At 35.7% G+C, this 15,865-nt stretch overlaps 1 protein-coding gene across 1 annotated transcript; it reads left to right on the plus strand.

The window, feature by feature from the left end:
• Positions 1-9,350: 9,350 nt before the first annotated feature.
• LOC121736429 lies at positions 9,351-15,592 on the plus strand. The gene is made up of 3 exons (XM_042127620.1): positions 9,351-9,466; positions 11,051-13,560; positions 15,465-15,592. Exon 2 carries the CDS (start codon positions 11,265-11,267, stop codon positions 13,557-13,559), a length of 2,295 nt encoding a protein of 764 aa, XP_041983554.1. The 5' UTR covers positions 9,351-9,466; positions 11,051-11,264; the 3' UTR covers position 13,560; positions 15,465-15,592.
• The last annotated feature ends 273 nt before the right edge of the window (positions 15,593-15,865 follow it).

Below are 15,865 nucleotides of genomic sequence, written 5' to 3' on the forward strand. Positions count from 1 at the left end.
ATACAAACTTTTATTTACTTATTTCGGCTTGGTAATTTTGATACAAGTCAGTGTATTTGCAATGTCAAGGAAAATCCGAGGGTTGAATTTTTGACAAAATGAAAATAAATAATTATGCATAACATGAAAAATAATAAATAATATGTAAGGATGTGGCGAAACATGGCGGCAACACTCAAGAGTCAAAACAGATTCTTTTATTGATATTGGATATATATGGTTCTTAGACCCAATTTCATCAAGCAATGTTAAATAAATAACGGCTTGTTAAATCAGTTAACGGCCTGTTAGAGCTATCGAGCGTTCCACCATACGCTAATGTCATGTCAAATCGCCTAACACGGTGTTAAATTTTAATTCCTGCTGGGGAGGTCCGTTAAATATATAACAGGCCGTTATAATAGTCAAAACAACAACTTTTTAAAGACAATATCCAATATCAATAAAAGAATCTGTTTTGACTTTTGAGTGTTGCCGCCATGTTTCACCACATCCTTACATATTATTTATTATTTTTCATGTTATGCATAATTATTTATTTTCATTTTGTCAAAAATTCAGCCCTCGGATTTTCCTTGACATTGCAAATACACTGACTTGTATCAAAATTACCAAGCCGAAATAAGTAAATAAAAGTTTGTATCATGATTCATGTTTTCAGCATTGACAGATCATAATTATTAACCTGGTAAATTAAAAAGAACTATTGTAGTGTAACAAATGTATGCGATCAGTGATATTTTAATTTGGTCGCATTATCTACCAGATGACGTATTATACGAATAAGGTGAAAATGACACATTGCAGCCAACATGTCGTATTAAACTTGTACATTGCAATTTTGTCGCCTTATAACAAGAACGAACGAATTGAATGTTATTCACTCGTTGTTCACTTAACGTTGCATTTACTAATCCGCTGTTAAATTTTTACTGTGGGACATAAGTATTCTGTATTTTAACAGTCTGTTTAATTTTCCAAGGTCCGTTAAGTAATGCCTTGTTAGGATTTAACAAACAGAGGTTGGTGAAATTGGGTCTTAGGATTATACTTAAATGAACTAAAAAGTTTTAAATAATCCTTATTCTGTACTCAATCTTTATAATTTTGAAGTCGGTACCAGTCCTAAGTATATAAGTTGCAGATATACCTATTCTGTCAGAGAACTGGCGATTAGGTTAGCTGGTACCAATTGCAAAATAATGAAGATTGAGAACAGAATTAATACTGAGTACAGAATAAGAATTATTTAATTCTTTTTAGTTCATTTAAGTATAATATTACTATTGTCATTACCTTGGAAGTCGGTTTTAATTTTTTGTTTAAAAATAATAATTTTACTCTTTTTAGCTGTCCTTAAGGTTTTCTAGGGGCACGGCAGTGCCCCCTCCAAGTCGAGCAAAAAAGTGGCACGACCGTACTATCCTTTTCTCGAACCAATTCAGGCTCTTCTTGACCCCCAATAACTTCGTTGTGGATAAACCAATAAGCCTGAATTTTCAGTTGTTAAGCAAGCATTGTATAAACATGGTATATTTAAAATTTTATTCAATTTGCACCAGTAGTTTAAAAACTGTAACTTGTTAAAGTTTCTTAATTTTGTCACTGACTGACTGACCGATCACCAAAAGTCTAAGGCACTTCTAGCAGACATAGAACCTTCAAATTTAGAATATAATTAGTGTTTAGTGTCTAAATCAAGGAAAAATTCAAATATTTCAAAATTTCTGTCCAGTTTTCTAGATACACTAACTTCGTAAATAACCTTGTAATCCTATATAAATGTATAGGATTACAAAGTTACATTTGCGGTTTATGAATAATTTTACCCGTACCATCAATATCTCCGGTTTATCGTCGGTAGAGAGATATCTAGCTAGTGTTAAGGGTCTTATTTAAGGGAAAACCTAATAAATATTTCATAATTACTGTCCAGTTTTCTTCTTCTTTCTCTAACTTCGTGAATAACTTTGTAATTCCATATACATGTAGGTATAAGATTACAAAGTTACATTAATTGCAATTTATGAATCATTGTACCGGTACCATCGATATTTCCGTACGTATAATGTTCGAAGGAGTAATTATAGTTGTAGATAGGTATCTATATATATGAAGCACTAGCTTTTGCCCGCGGCTTCGCTCGCGTGGAATTAAAAAATGGCATAAAATACGAATATTCTTGTAAACCTCCTTTGGAAACCTGACGTTTTTCCAAGACCAAAAGTAGCCTATGTTACTCTTCATCCTTTCAACTAAGTCTACATCAAAAATCAAGTCGATTGGTTGCTTCGAGGACAATCAAACAAACAAACAAACTCATTTTCGCATTTATATAATAATATTAGTATGGATATTGGATAGTCATGAAAGGCAAGTAGTATAGTCATGAAAACCCAATGCATCTTACAATTTATATATAATTATTATAATATTAGATTGTTTAGTCTATTGCGCTCCATGCGATTGATGCAGGCCCGTAGTGCTGTGGCCTGGGTGATACTGTATAGTGTTATACTAAACAATCTAATCATGCGATGTCCAAGTCGTAAAAGCTTTTTAATATTGATATGATACAGGAACTGAATAAATTAACCGACTTGGTATTGCATGGATCTCATAAATTTTTACGGTATAAAGACTGAGTTGCGAGACTTGGTTTTTTTACAGGATGTTTTTGATGGGATCTATACTTACAGTTGGTGTTTTAAAAAATCAAAATCAAAATTGCTTTATTTCTGAACAAATCTAAAATGAAATATATTTTCAGAATACATGGTGCCTACCACCGGTTCGGGAACTAAGCCGACGAGAAGAACCGGCGTAAGAAATTCGCACGGGGCCCACTGTTTACCAAAAAAAGTGAGAAAAAAAATAATCTTTTAAAATAAAATTTACAATGCTGTAACTGAACATTATACAATGTAAACATAGATAGATACATAATAATTGTAAGTCTTGTAGAAGTAGCCTTGCAAGCAGTCATTCAGCATTCTACTCCCAAGATGTGCCATCGTTTATGAAATCATTGACATTATAATAGGCTTTGGCACAAAACGTTCTTTGACTAATTTTTTAAATTTATTAATCGAAAGATTTTGAACGTTTTCTGGGACCATATGTTCCCATTTGAATATCAAGGAGTCACCTCGATTTCTCATGGTTTCCATCACCAGACCACCACTTTTGTGAACATGATACCTACTCGGAATAATACAATGTACAACAAAAGAAAAATTTTGAAAATCGGTTCATAAACGGCGGAGTAATCGTTGAACATACATAAAAAATATATCCACAGCCGAACGTCTAGACTCCTCCTGTTTGGAAGTCGGTTAAAAATAATTGTAATAAAAAATATTATGATATTTTATGATATGTATTTAATTTAAGAATAAAATATAATATACTTAACGATCAAACGAACTTACCTGTACGTGAAGTTCGATCGTAATTATATGAGTGTTTCGTCCGAAGAGATTAGTATAATTAGAATATGAACACACAGTAGTAGTAGCTAGTGTCTCCGCTTCAATCACTATGTTTAGAGGTTATAACTCTAAAAAAAAAAAAAAAAATATTTAAAAAAACTTACAGTTGGTCTCTGGTATATACTCTATGGTTTGCTCGCTTTTCCTGTTCCGGTGGACTCCATTTTCCTCCTTCGGCCAACGGCGTTGATTCGACTTCATTTCTTGAGAGAGATTTGTGATATTTTATCTATGGGTACCTACACCTGTTAGGGAGGGTGGGATATACTAATCTCTTCGGACGAAACACTCATATAATTACGATCGAACTTCACGTACAGGTAAGTTCGTTTGATCGTTAATTATACTCGTGTTTCGTCCTCGAGATTAGTATAATTAGAATATGAACACACAGTAGATGTTTAGAGTAATAAATATCACAAATCATGTACAATACTTTATATTTGAAATATATATAAAACCATAAAACAACACTGTAATACATAATATGTAATAAATGAACATAAACAAATAGATAATTTTATTTCTATTATTTGTATAACCTTATAAGGAACACAGCGTATTTGCCAAAGCCAGGTTGTCTTTGTCAATAATAGGTCTATCATAGAACCTAGCAAAGGTAGAGGAATTGCCGCTCCATCCAGCAACTTGTCTGATATTATCTATATTAATGCCCATTTTCTTGGCCATAGAAGTTGCTGCATGTCTTGTACTGTGAGACTTAAATATGGAAACGTCAATCCCACTATCCTGTAATGTAATTTTAATCCAACGAGAGAGCGTCTGAGGAGATACATTTTTATATGGTTTTCTAAAGCTGACAAAAAGATAATTTTCTGGTCTTATAATATCTTTAGACCTGTCTATGTAAGCTCTTAATGTACTAGCAGGACAAATCTCAGGACGTTCACAATAATAAGGTAGGTATAATAATGGTTGTTTCATACCTGGTCTTGAAGTTTTGATTAAATCACAGATTTTAATCATTATTTTATCATTACAATAGACTATTTAATTTAATTTAATTTTCGACAATGTTTGCACTCTGTGTGCAGTGACTAGGGCCAACAGAGTAACACACTTCTTAGTTAACTGTTCAAGTGTCAAATTTTCATTTGGAAATAATGTTGCTAAATAGTTAATTGTGACACCTGCATCCCAAGTAAAGTTATAACGTGGTAATGACGGTCTTAATTTAAACACACCCTTACAAAACCTGGAAATCCTATCATCATCAGGTAATTTTTTAATGATAAAAGAAAGAGCAGATCTATATGAATTGATAGTCCCATATTGGGCACCATCTACAAAAATCTTGGTAAGAAATTGTATAATCATAGGAACTGAAGGTTCAAACATATTTATCATATTAGTAACACAAAAATCATACCATTTTTTGTAGCATACATCATATTGTTTTAAGGTACTTTCCGATATAGAAGCTAAAATTATATCAGCTGAAGCACTTGGGATTTCTCGTTGTAACAACGCTGTCCTGACAAAATCCCTGCAACCAGGGTAAAGTTTCTGTGGATGTTCCGATGGCTAGAATCAGGAATATAGAAGTTATTACAATCAATATATACTAATTTAGAAGCTAGCAAGCGTAAGAACATAGGGTACCAGGGTTGTGTAGGCCACACTGGAACAACCACAATACCCTCAGCCTTGTCTACAATAATTTTTCTTAATACTTTAGGAATAATTGCTACTGGAGGAAACATAAAAAATACCAATTTTGGACCAATCTAATGTAAAAGCATCTATTGTAAAAGCATCTGGATCATTAAACCAAGAAACAAATTTTACACACTTTTTGTTTACTTGTGTAGCAAATAAATCTATGACTGGTATTACTGAAAGATTTTTTAGTAATATTTCATAGCCTTGTAAAGACAACTCCCATTCTACATCTGGATGGGCCCTTCTTGACTCTTGATCTGCAATAATATTATCAGAGGACTTAATATATGAAGCAAAAACAAATAATTTACGTACTTCACACCACTGCCAAATGTCCCTTGCTACCTTTGAAAGATGAGGATATTGTATACCTCCCATACGATTGATGTAACTAATAGCTGTTGTATTATCAACCCTCATTAAAATATTACAGTTACTGTAATTTTTTGAGAATATCTTTAGGGCAAAATATGCTGCAAGAAGTTCCAATTGATTTATATGAAAGTGAATTTCCTCTTGTGACCATCTGCCGCTAGTCCTTTGGTCTCCACAGCTGGCACCCCACCCCGTAGTTGAGGCGTCAGAGAATATTTCTAGACAATAGTTATTGTCATCTTTGATACTGTTATTTGAATACATTATGGAGCTAAGCCACCAATTCAAATCCGGCAAAAGTGAACTAGGTAATGTCATGTACTCATTATAATCATTATTTTCCATTAAATTAAGATATTTACACCTCTCTAACTGTTTTAAATATAACCAACCATATTCTATGGCTGGACATGTTGAAACTAATAACCCAATTAACCTTGCAAATTTTCTTAATCTACATCTTTTTAATTGCATAATGTATAAAAGTTCATTTTTAATTTTAATTCTTTTTTCACATGGTAAACTTATAGTCCAATTGTGTGTGTCAATAACATAGCCTAAATATCTTACTGTCTTTGATGGATACATAACACTTTTTTCTTGGTTTATAATAAACCCTAGGTTCACTAGTAACCTTTTCGTAATATCTATGTTTCTTGCACATTCATCATAACTAGCCCCAATCAGTAATAAGTCATCGAGATAAATTGAAGACAGTAACCCATTAGATCTTAAGATATTCACAATTGGCTTCATTATTTTTGTGAAAATATAAGGGGCTGTACATAATCCAAATGGTAAAACATTGAACTCATACAGTTGGTGACCAATATAGAAACGAAGATATTTCCTAGTCGAGTGTTGCCAGATAAGAATCTTTGGTAATGAGATTTAACACCGTTCGAATATCCTCCAATTTAAAATGTTGCTTATTAACATATTTATTAAATTCTTTTAGGTTCAAAATAAATCTTTTTTTTACCATTTGGTTTAGGAACTAGAAAAACCCGGGATACAAATTGATCGACACAAGGAGTACATGGTGATACAGATACCAATTGATATTAGACTGTTAACATGTTCTTCTAATTCCTTTACATCTAACATAGATAAATTGGAGGAACTTTGAGGAAAATTTTGTTGTATAGACTTATTTAATTTAATTTTGTAGCCTTTTATCCAAGATAAAATAGTACTGCTAGAAGCGATTAAACTCCACTGTTTATAAAAGTAAGAAAGTCTACCTGCGTAACACACCTCGTCTACTGACGGCGGTTTTGTTTGGATGACCTCGAGTAAGGTTGACCGTTCCTTCTCTGTGTCACAGGTCTGGTCCGTGCCGCAGCAGGCTGTTGTTGGCGTGGCGTTTGGCCCGTCTGCTGCCTGCGAGTAGTGGGCCTCGCCTTGGAGTTTAAATTACCTCTTGAGGAGCTTGCTGAAAAAAATTTCCTACGTGCTTCTGGTTTAAGATCAGAGCTTGATTTAGAAACTGCTTTTGCAGTTTTTATAGTTTCAATAAAATTTTGTCCAAAGAGGTTTTCCTCTATATTAGTTGAAGAAAGATGGTCTCTTAATTCCTTCCTTACATGACCTAAAATAAGGCTTCTTCAGCATATGGACTGGTTATATTGAATATCACATAGTAGTCGACCCATGTCCATCAGACTTTGTATAAGCTCTTTATCTGAGCCCGACTTGATTTCATTAGAGATAATAGTCCCCAGCGAAGAGATAGCTGCTGCTATCTCGCATTGTTTGATTTCAATAGACTTGTCACGTTTTACAGCCGTGTCGATTATGGCAGCCTTTAGTTCAGCATTAAGCTTTGGTGCAGCTATGAATTTAGAATTATTGGGTATTTGAAACTTTTCTACTAGATTTTTTCGTGCTTCTTTATCTAGCCCTTTAGTGGCTATGTAGGTGAATCTAGAAGCTACTTTGTGGATATCTGGGCCATATGCAACAGAAGTAGACGGATCTTCGCCCAAGATTTCTGAAAAATCATCATTTGTGCCCTGGTTTTCACCAGTTTCATTAATATTGCTTGTACTTGGAAGCAAATTTACATCAGAATTGATTTGAACCTCTAATTGAGGCTCTACAGCAGCGTAACAACGTCTGGGGAAGCACATTTTGGCTAGGCTCATTAGCCATATTACCTGAAATAAGATACAAACCGTCGTAAATCACCACGTCTATCCAAGCCAATGCAGCTGTTGTGACGTGAGAAAACGGTTATAGCCATATTATATTCTGAAACCCGTCGTGAACGGAAGATCACCGCGTCTTTATAAGCAAAGATTGTTGAGACGCGAGAAACCGGTTAAAGGCATGTTATTATCTGAAAACCGTCGTTAACGGACACACCGCGCCTACAGCTCAAGCGATAGCTGTTGTGACGCGAGAAACCGGTTAAAGGCTATAGCGTATGCATGCCTTTGCCGTCGGGAAGACCGACCACGTGCTCCATTGTATTTCATGCCATTTAAAAAGCGCTGCATAGCAAGACTCCGTTATAAATCACCGCGTCTGTGACGCGAGAAGGCGGATCTTTCATAATTATGCCCAATATATTGTTATATTTATGTATGCTGAAAAACTTTCCACGTGTCGAGGCAACACGTGGGTGCTGGAATAAAATTTGAAGTCCCGAGGGACGTTATTAATATTATGAGTTATCTGCATACCATATGGTGGTCCTGGTGTTTCTTCCATCGGAGAATCTGATTTAGATGAAGAGCTGGAACTAGAGCTAGAACACTGACTAGAAGAATCTTCCTGTTCAACATGGCGATCGCGCTTAAAATGTTTTTCCAACTTACGTAATTTTTTAAAAACTACATCCAATTTATCTTGGTTACGCCTTTTTGGCATTTTTTTAACAGATTTTAGCACGAACGCGGAATTTAGTGTAGCGGACGAGCACTAAATACTTTATGAAGTCGAATCAACGCCGTTGGCCGAAGGAGGAAAATGGAGTCCACCGGAACAGGAAAAGCGAGCAAACCATAGAGTATATACCAGAGACCAACTGTAAGTTTTTTTAAATATTTTTTTTTTTTTTTTTTAGAGTTATAACCTCTAAACATAGTGATTGAAGCGGAGACACTAGCTACTACTACTGTGTGTTCATATTCTAATTATACTAATCTCGAGGACGAAACACGAGTATAATATGTGTGTTTACTTTCAATGTAAGGGCTGATTTACCAGATAGATTTTACCTGAGTAATAAATAAGTAACCTTATAATGTGTTATGTGTATATTATTTACCCCTATAAGAACCTCATGTCATAACATATCCGACGATTGAAAAATCATTCCAAAAGAAAATGTGTATCTACTTTTCAATCGTCACCTTTTTTTGCCAATTAAAATTTATGATACCTAATTTCAAATACAAATCTGTCAAAGTTGCATATTATTTATTTCTTATAGAAACTCAGGTATAATAACTCGAACGGACTATACTATCGATAGCAAAATACTATATTATTGATAGTAAAATATACATCACTAGCACACGCACACATTGACAGATCGAAAATGGTCACGCATTTTCGGGTTGTCAGGTGGTCTTAGATACGACAGTATATATTAAGTCTATGCATTTTGTAGCCTTTTGGTGCACTTTTTTTGACGCAGTTACTCTTCCTTAGTTTTTATTATTCGTAGCGGGCTTATAATAAAGTCGCTTAGTGCGGTCATATAGAAGTTAAAATTAAAAAATATTTTTGTTGTCTATAGATCATGGCTGTATGTGCAACGCTCCCTTTGCTTGTCCCGACCGACAGGGACGAATTAAAAAAAAATGTCTATAGATCTTCCTTATCATGTCACCAAAAGACTGTCACCAAATGCCCGTACAAATCTAAAAGGCGGTTTTAGCTGCCATGCACAAATTCAAGACTTTCAGGTAACTAAATTTTATTACTCTAAACCCCGAAACATCATAAAAATGTATACTACAACTACAAACAGAAGTTACTTAGGTCCTTAGTAACTGCACCATCATTATAACCTCACTTTCTTTTATGTAGGTACTATAATAGCAAAAGCTACTGCTGCAGTTGTCTGGCAAATGCCAGTTATTATGCATATAATTAAAGAATAAAACTATATCAATATATTTAACTACGCATAACGGTTATGGCTATAAAATGCCTGAAAATGGTAGAATACAGAGCCTAAATAGAATCATGTACTTACCTTTGTATGACAAAGAAAAAGTAACCAAGGTGGGGGCTGCGGTGTTTTCTAGCATAATTTGCATAAATTTATTCACATGACATATTATTATTGACTTTGTTTTGTACACAATTGATTATTTAGGGTCAACTTATGTAAATGTTTACATTAGCTTAAATATCACAACAACAACATTTTTCTGCTTGCTAAGATAGGTATTAGAAAATATCTTTTTGACTTTGACTATATATACTAAAATTTAAATGAAAAATAGAAACCCAAATCAATTATCTATTGCACTTATTATTATTATTAGACTATACTGAATATTATATATTAATACAACATAAATTTTCTCTAAGTTTGGTCACATTTGGTCTTGTGTGAAATTATAAAAGTATCTGTTGAACTTCCTATTGGCTTCATGTCAAGTTACATTAGTATGATAGGGCAAAAGAAATCTAAGACGTCTTGTCTTTAAAAAAGTAAAACTTGTATATCAGCTGCACTGTGCACACGATTGTATAAGAGCTGCTTATGGCAGTCCCCAGATCTATTTCATATGAAGATTGTTCTGTCTTGCTTCCAAGCGCAGCAATTTATTTTTATTTTTATTTATTGATAAAGTACAACCACATCGCATACATTTTGTACTTAATTCATGAAGACCTAAGCGGCCGCATCCGGCCGCGATAACAATGGAAAAGCTATTGTGTCTCGTTATTCCACGATCGATGGGTTAAAACTAAAATAACAATTTGTATTATATCTAATGCATACGACAACTACGGTGTACATAGCATTAATAACAATAATATTATGTAATTATTATTCATCAAAATTTTAAATTTAAATAAAATAATATAAACTTAAACAATTAATGAGTCAATATAATAAGAGCAATATAAAAAGAGGCTGTTATTTTATTTTTTACCTACAGTATGTGTATTTGGGAATAAGAAAATAGATAAGGATGATAAAATTCAATTATATATTTTCACTCAATAATATGACTAGTAGATCAATAGTATAAAAAAATGAAATGTGTGTGTAGGCTCAAAAACAGCTGAACTAATTTTGTTAATTTTGTATTTTTGATTGTTTGTTAATGTCAGACGAAGGTTGTTACGGAGAGAAAAAAACCTAAATATTTTTTTTTAAATTTAATAATATTTCAACTCCATATAGTATTATATATTACATAGTTTTAAATAAAAATCATTAAAAAATTATCTCAGATCAAACAATATACTGTAATCATTTTTGGTTAATTATAAAATACATACTTTTATTATTTTATTTTCTGTTTCAGATCTTGAAATGCGGTGATAGTCTAGATCAAAACTTCAAACCAAAATTAATCACACCTACTCCAGGCAATCGCAAAACACACATTTCCAAATTGAAGTACGGGCATCCATTCCTTCACGCCGCAGCCTGAAGCTGGGCTTTGACTTTTAATTCTTGGCTTAAAATCCGAGATTGGTCTTCATAATCATTGTATAAATATTTTTTAAAACATAAAAATGACTGATCGAGATATAAGTGATATTTGCAAAAGAGTATCTGAACTGACGGTTCTTTCGTTCAGAAAACTAGACGATGTTAAAAAATTGGCGAGGCACTTTCAAAAGCTCCTCAACGATCCATCGATACAGAACCAGACTAGAATTATGAGCTATTTAAAAAGTATGGATCAAATGAATAAAAATATTTTCCTGCAAAAACGCGACGGCGTCGAGGTCGAATACATCCTATCGACAGAAAAGAAGAGTAGCCTCCAACGCCAGCGCTTCAACAGTCTTCCAATAAGCGAGGTACCTGAGCTGATCAAAACTGAGTTTCTAGCCGCCGAAAACGCCAAGCAAGTTCACATCTGCACCGACTGCGACGTCGAGATAGAGTTGAATGACGACGTGCCCCTCATGGAGTCCCTTCAGAAACATTTCAATTTGGAAGTGCATCAGCCCAAGCTCAAACGCGAAAGTATAGATGTCGCCGAACCTATCGTTTTGCCGAAAATGTCCAGGCGACTCTCCGCCGCCATGGCCAGCGGTGAAAACACCGGACAGTACGATCAGCAAGGTTTCGAGCAGATCATAAATATTATTAGAAATATCGAGTGCTTGGATAAAAAGTTTTTAGCCAAACTAGAGGCGTCGCTGGTCAGGAACTTGCCGGATAATTCGGAGGCGAATATCGATGCCGCCGTTAAGTTTTATCAAAAATCGTACGATCAGCTTTGCCAAGAAATAACGTCCATCGATTTCACGACACAGACGCAATCCGTGGCTCCTATAATTATGAGTATTAAAGACAATGTAAACCAAAACTTCGCGACGGACGCTAATAAAAATTTCGAGAACGACGACAATGAACAGACGCCGGAAAAGCCGGCTAAGAATCAAATAAAAAAATATAGATACTACGGGCCCATCGAGAGTGTTATTCTGAATTTTCTAGGCACTCATAAAATAATATCACTCGTCGATGATCGCACGAGAAAACTCGCATTCTTTTGCATGGTATGCGAATATTATACCTTAAGATTTCGTTACGACAGTGTTTTAAATCATGTATTTAGTGAAACTCATATACACAACCTCTCGTGCGTCCTGCAAGCCGACAAGAATATTCCGTTCGCCGGCAGCGCATGCACCGTTGAGAAAATCAAAGAAATCAATGACAATTTTTTGATTATTAACAATGGAGTAAATCCTGACAATGGGTACAGCTGTAACCTTTGCAAGACGCAGATCGATTCGAAGGACGTGCTCGTCATGCACCTCTTAGATGAAAATCATCTCGGACGTTTGTCCGATAGAATGTATAGAAAAATGAAGGCGACTAATCCGGACGGTCAAATTCCAGAAGAATGGGGACCAAGAACTCTCGACTGGACTAAGTACTTAGGTAGCGTCGGCAAGCCTAATAATAATAGAGATCACGTCATCATGGAAAACTTCATCAAAGCCTCCGGAAAGATCGTCAACTACTGCTCGTGCTGCGACATGACGCTAAAAGGTCCGAGGCAGGTGCTCTTCAATCATATCCGTCAAAAGAAACATTTGAGAAACGCAGCGCCGCACAAGCTGTCCCTGCTCTACAAGAACTACTGCCGCCCGGCCGAGTACTTCGCCAGCTTCGGGAACTACTACGTGTGCGCCCTGTGCCCCACGCACATCGCTCTGCCCTCGTTCGGGGCGATCATCGAGCATTTCGAAAGCGATCTGCACATCGAGACCATCGCCAAGCTGATCACGTCCGCCCTACACCCCGAACCCGATCGCAAACTGATGAATTTGAACAGAATCATCGTATCCGATGTGATGAAATGCGAAATATGCGACGTGACTTTCAAAGATATGGTCGAAACTGTGATGCACGTGCTGTCGAGCACGAAACACCAGAACGCGATAGTAGACCTGAGGACGCGGGAGAACAAGGGCGACGTGATCAGCATCTACATGCGCGGCAACTACATACTGAACAGCGAGGGCGCCACCTTCACCTGCGTGACCTGCAAGGGCGCCTTCAATTCCATAAGGTCGCTGTTGATGCACCTGATGTTTTCGGAGCATTTCGCCACGAAGCCGCTAGCGGAGGACGTCTTCCGGTTTTACTTGGAGCTGAAGCACAATATAAACATGTTGTCCCGCAACAAGTATGTCTACTACGACTTCGGGAAGCTGAAGTGTGGTGTGTGCGACATGGACGTGGAGGAGGGGGAGAACGCCAAGCGCCACGTGGTGTCCCCGACTCACAGGGAGAACATGGGGGCCAGTTATGTGATCAATTTGGACACGTCCGCAGCTGAATGAGGTGAGTTTTTAACCCCCGACAAAAAAAAAAGGGGTGTTATAAGTTTGACGTGTCTGTCTGTCTGTCTGTCTGTCTGTCTGTGTGTGTGTGTGTATCTGTCCGTGGCATCGCAGCATCCAAACGGATGGACCGATTTTGATCTAGTTTTTTTTTATTTGAAAGCTGATATGATCGAGAGTGTTCTTAGCTAAAGTTCATCATCATCAGCCTGCTCAGTGCTGGACAATCAGGGTTTATCTGGTTCATGAAAGGCCGTTAGCAACTTGTATTCATTTGATAAGTTTTATATTTCATTCTAGTTCGTGACATTTGTGAATATGCAATATATGTATACACATATTAATGGAAAGTTGACCAGGTGCTGCAGTATCACATGGTAATCAATAGGATATCCAACTCCTCGCCAATTTAGAGAGGAGGTTTCGTGTTTGGGCTCATTTTAATTGCGACAACCAGTAAGAAGTAGACAGACAGTAAATATTTACATGCTGCTGCTGCAGCATCACCTGGATTCTATAGGGTTCCTATAGAATCCAGGTGATGCTTCGTATGAACCCAGTGGAGGTTTCATGTTTGGGCTCATATTGACGGCCTCATCGAAAAGGACATTGATAGATGGTAATTACGTTGATAGCAGTTATTCTGCAATCTGCACTATAACCAACACAAGTTTAAAAAGTATGAAATAAAATTAAATCAAGAAATTAAAAAAAAAACCCGCCAAACAACTTTAAAAAGTAATGAAATAATATTTACAGCCTTTAAGTTCAAATAATTCCTAACTTGTGTAAAGTAATATTTTAGTCCATAACTGTTGTCAAGGTGTGTCGGGGGACCGCTAATGTAGATGTTTGATTTGAGATTTCACATAACATTATAGTTTAAGGATCAGTTCACAGCGAACCGAATGGAGATAATCAGCGACTTGGCGGTTGTAGGTTGTAGTTTACTTGGCGGTCCCCCGACACACCGTGACATCAATTATGGACTAAAATATTACTTTACACAAGTTAGGAATTATTTGAACTTAAAAGGCAGTAAATATTATTTCATTACTTTTTAAAGTTGTTTGGCGGGGGTTTTTTTTAATTTCTTGATTTAATTGCCGGCGAAATTGCTACTGTGTTTGGTTTCTGAACGTCGAGTTCTACTTGTTCGAGAAAAGTCGGCGTAAGAACTGAGTAACTTAGTTTTATAACGATTTGTAACATTGTTTGTATGATGTAGATGACATCGTTTTTATTTAATTTATTTATGAATGGTAGCTTCGCTTGGCCGATTTTTCTAAAATATAAGACGAAATATACTCATAGTTCAGTGGTGTAGCGAAATTTTAATGTTATAGTGAAGCCAAGTTTCGGTATAAATAGACCTCTAGGGACTCGTGCGTATTCGCCAAAAACCCCCGATTTCACAAAAATCTTGGTGGGAATTTTAAGAATTAAGAACTTACCTCACAAAACTAAAGTTATACACGTCTAATGTCTATGGAGTACTCTCTCTCCTTTGACCTTGGGAGTGCGCGGCAGTAATCAGTCTGCTGGTTTCTTTATCCACTAAATAGCAAGGAACTTTTATTAAACTTTTGTGTGGACTAGGATTGGTATTTTTCTACACTATTATTTGGAATACAGAGGGTAGCATATTTTGTTTTAGGCGGCAGTCGTGCGGCTCGTTTTAGTATAGAAGTCGCGGTTGCCGCGCGACTCGCGACTTAATGTGAACCCTGCAGGGTGTAACAAAACGAAGTGATAATTTAGGGTGTTCCCTTATAAGGTAACTACCCTTATAAGGGAACACCCTAAATTATATAGTTTAGAGTGCACTGTGAAAGTAGCAGCCCTAATAGAGGTAATTGAAAATATTTATTTTGTTGGTATTTAATAACACTTGTTTATCTTTTCAGAAAGGAGTCAGCACCACACGGCAATTTTTCCGGCTGCTTTAATCAAGTTCTGTTCTATTATGGAGGGTGGCTGGTGTTATACAATGAATTAAATTTTAATAAAATGAAATAATTTTATAATTTTAATGGTATTTTATTTTCGTAGGCGGTGCATATTTCCTAACGATCGTTCCGATCCACCACTACTACAATCTCAACCATAAAGTTAATATACTTAACTAGCGGAATAGAGAAACAAAGGCCTGAGCAAGCGAGATGTCACTATCAGTGCGTGGTAATTATTATTTTTAACAAAAAATTAAAACCGACTTCCAAGGTAAAAACAATAATAACATCCTTATAATATGAACTAAAAAGTATTATTTAATACTTTTTAGTTCATATTATAATTAAAATTAT

This window comes from Aricia agestis, chromosome 19 (assembly GCF_905147365.1).
Source record: "Aricia agestis chromosome 19, ilAriAges1.1, whole genome shotgun sequence".
Classification (NCBI taxonomy): Eukaryota; Metazoa; Arthropoda; class Insecta; order Lepidoptera; family Lycaenidae; genus Aricia; species Aricia agestis.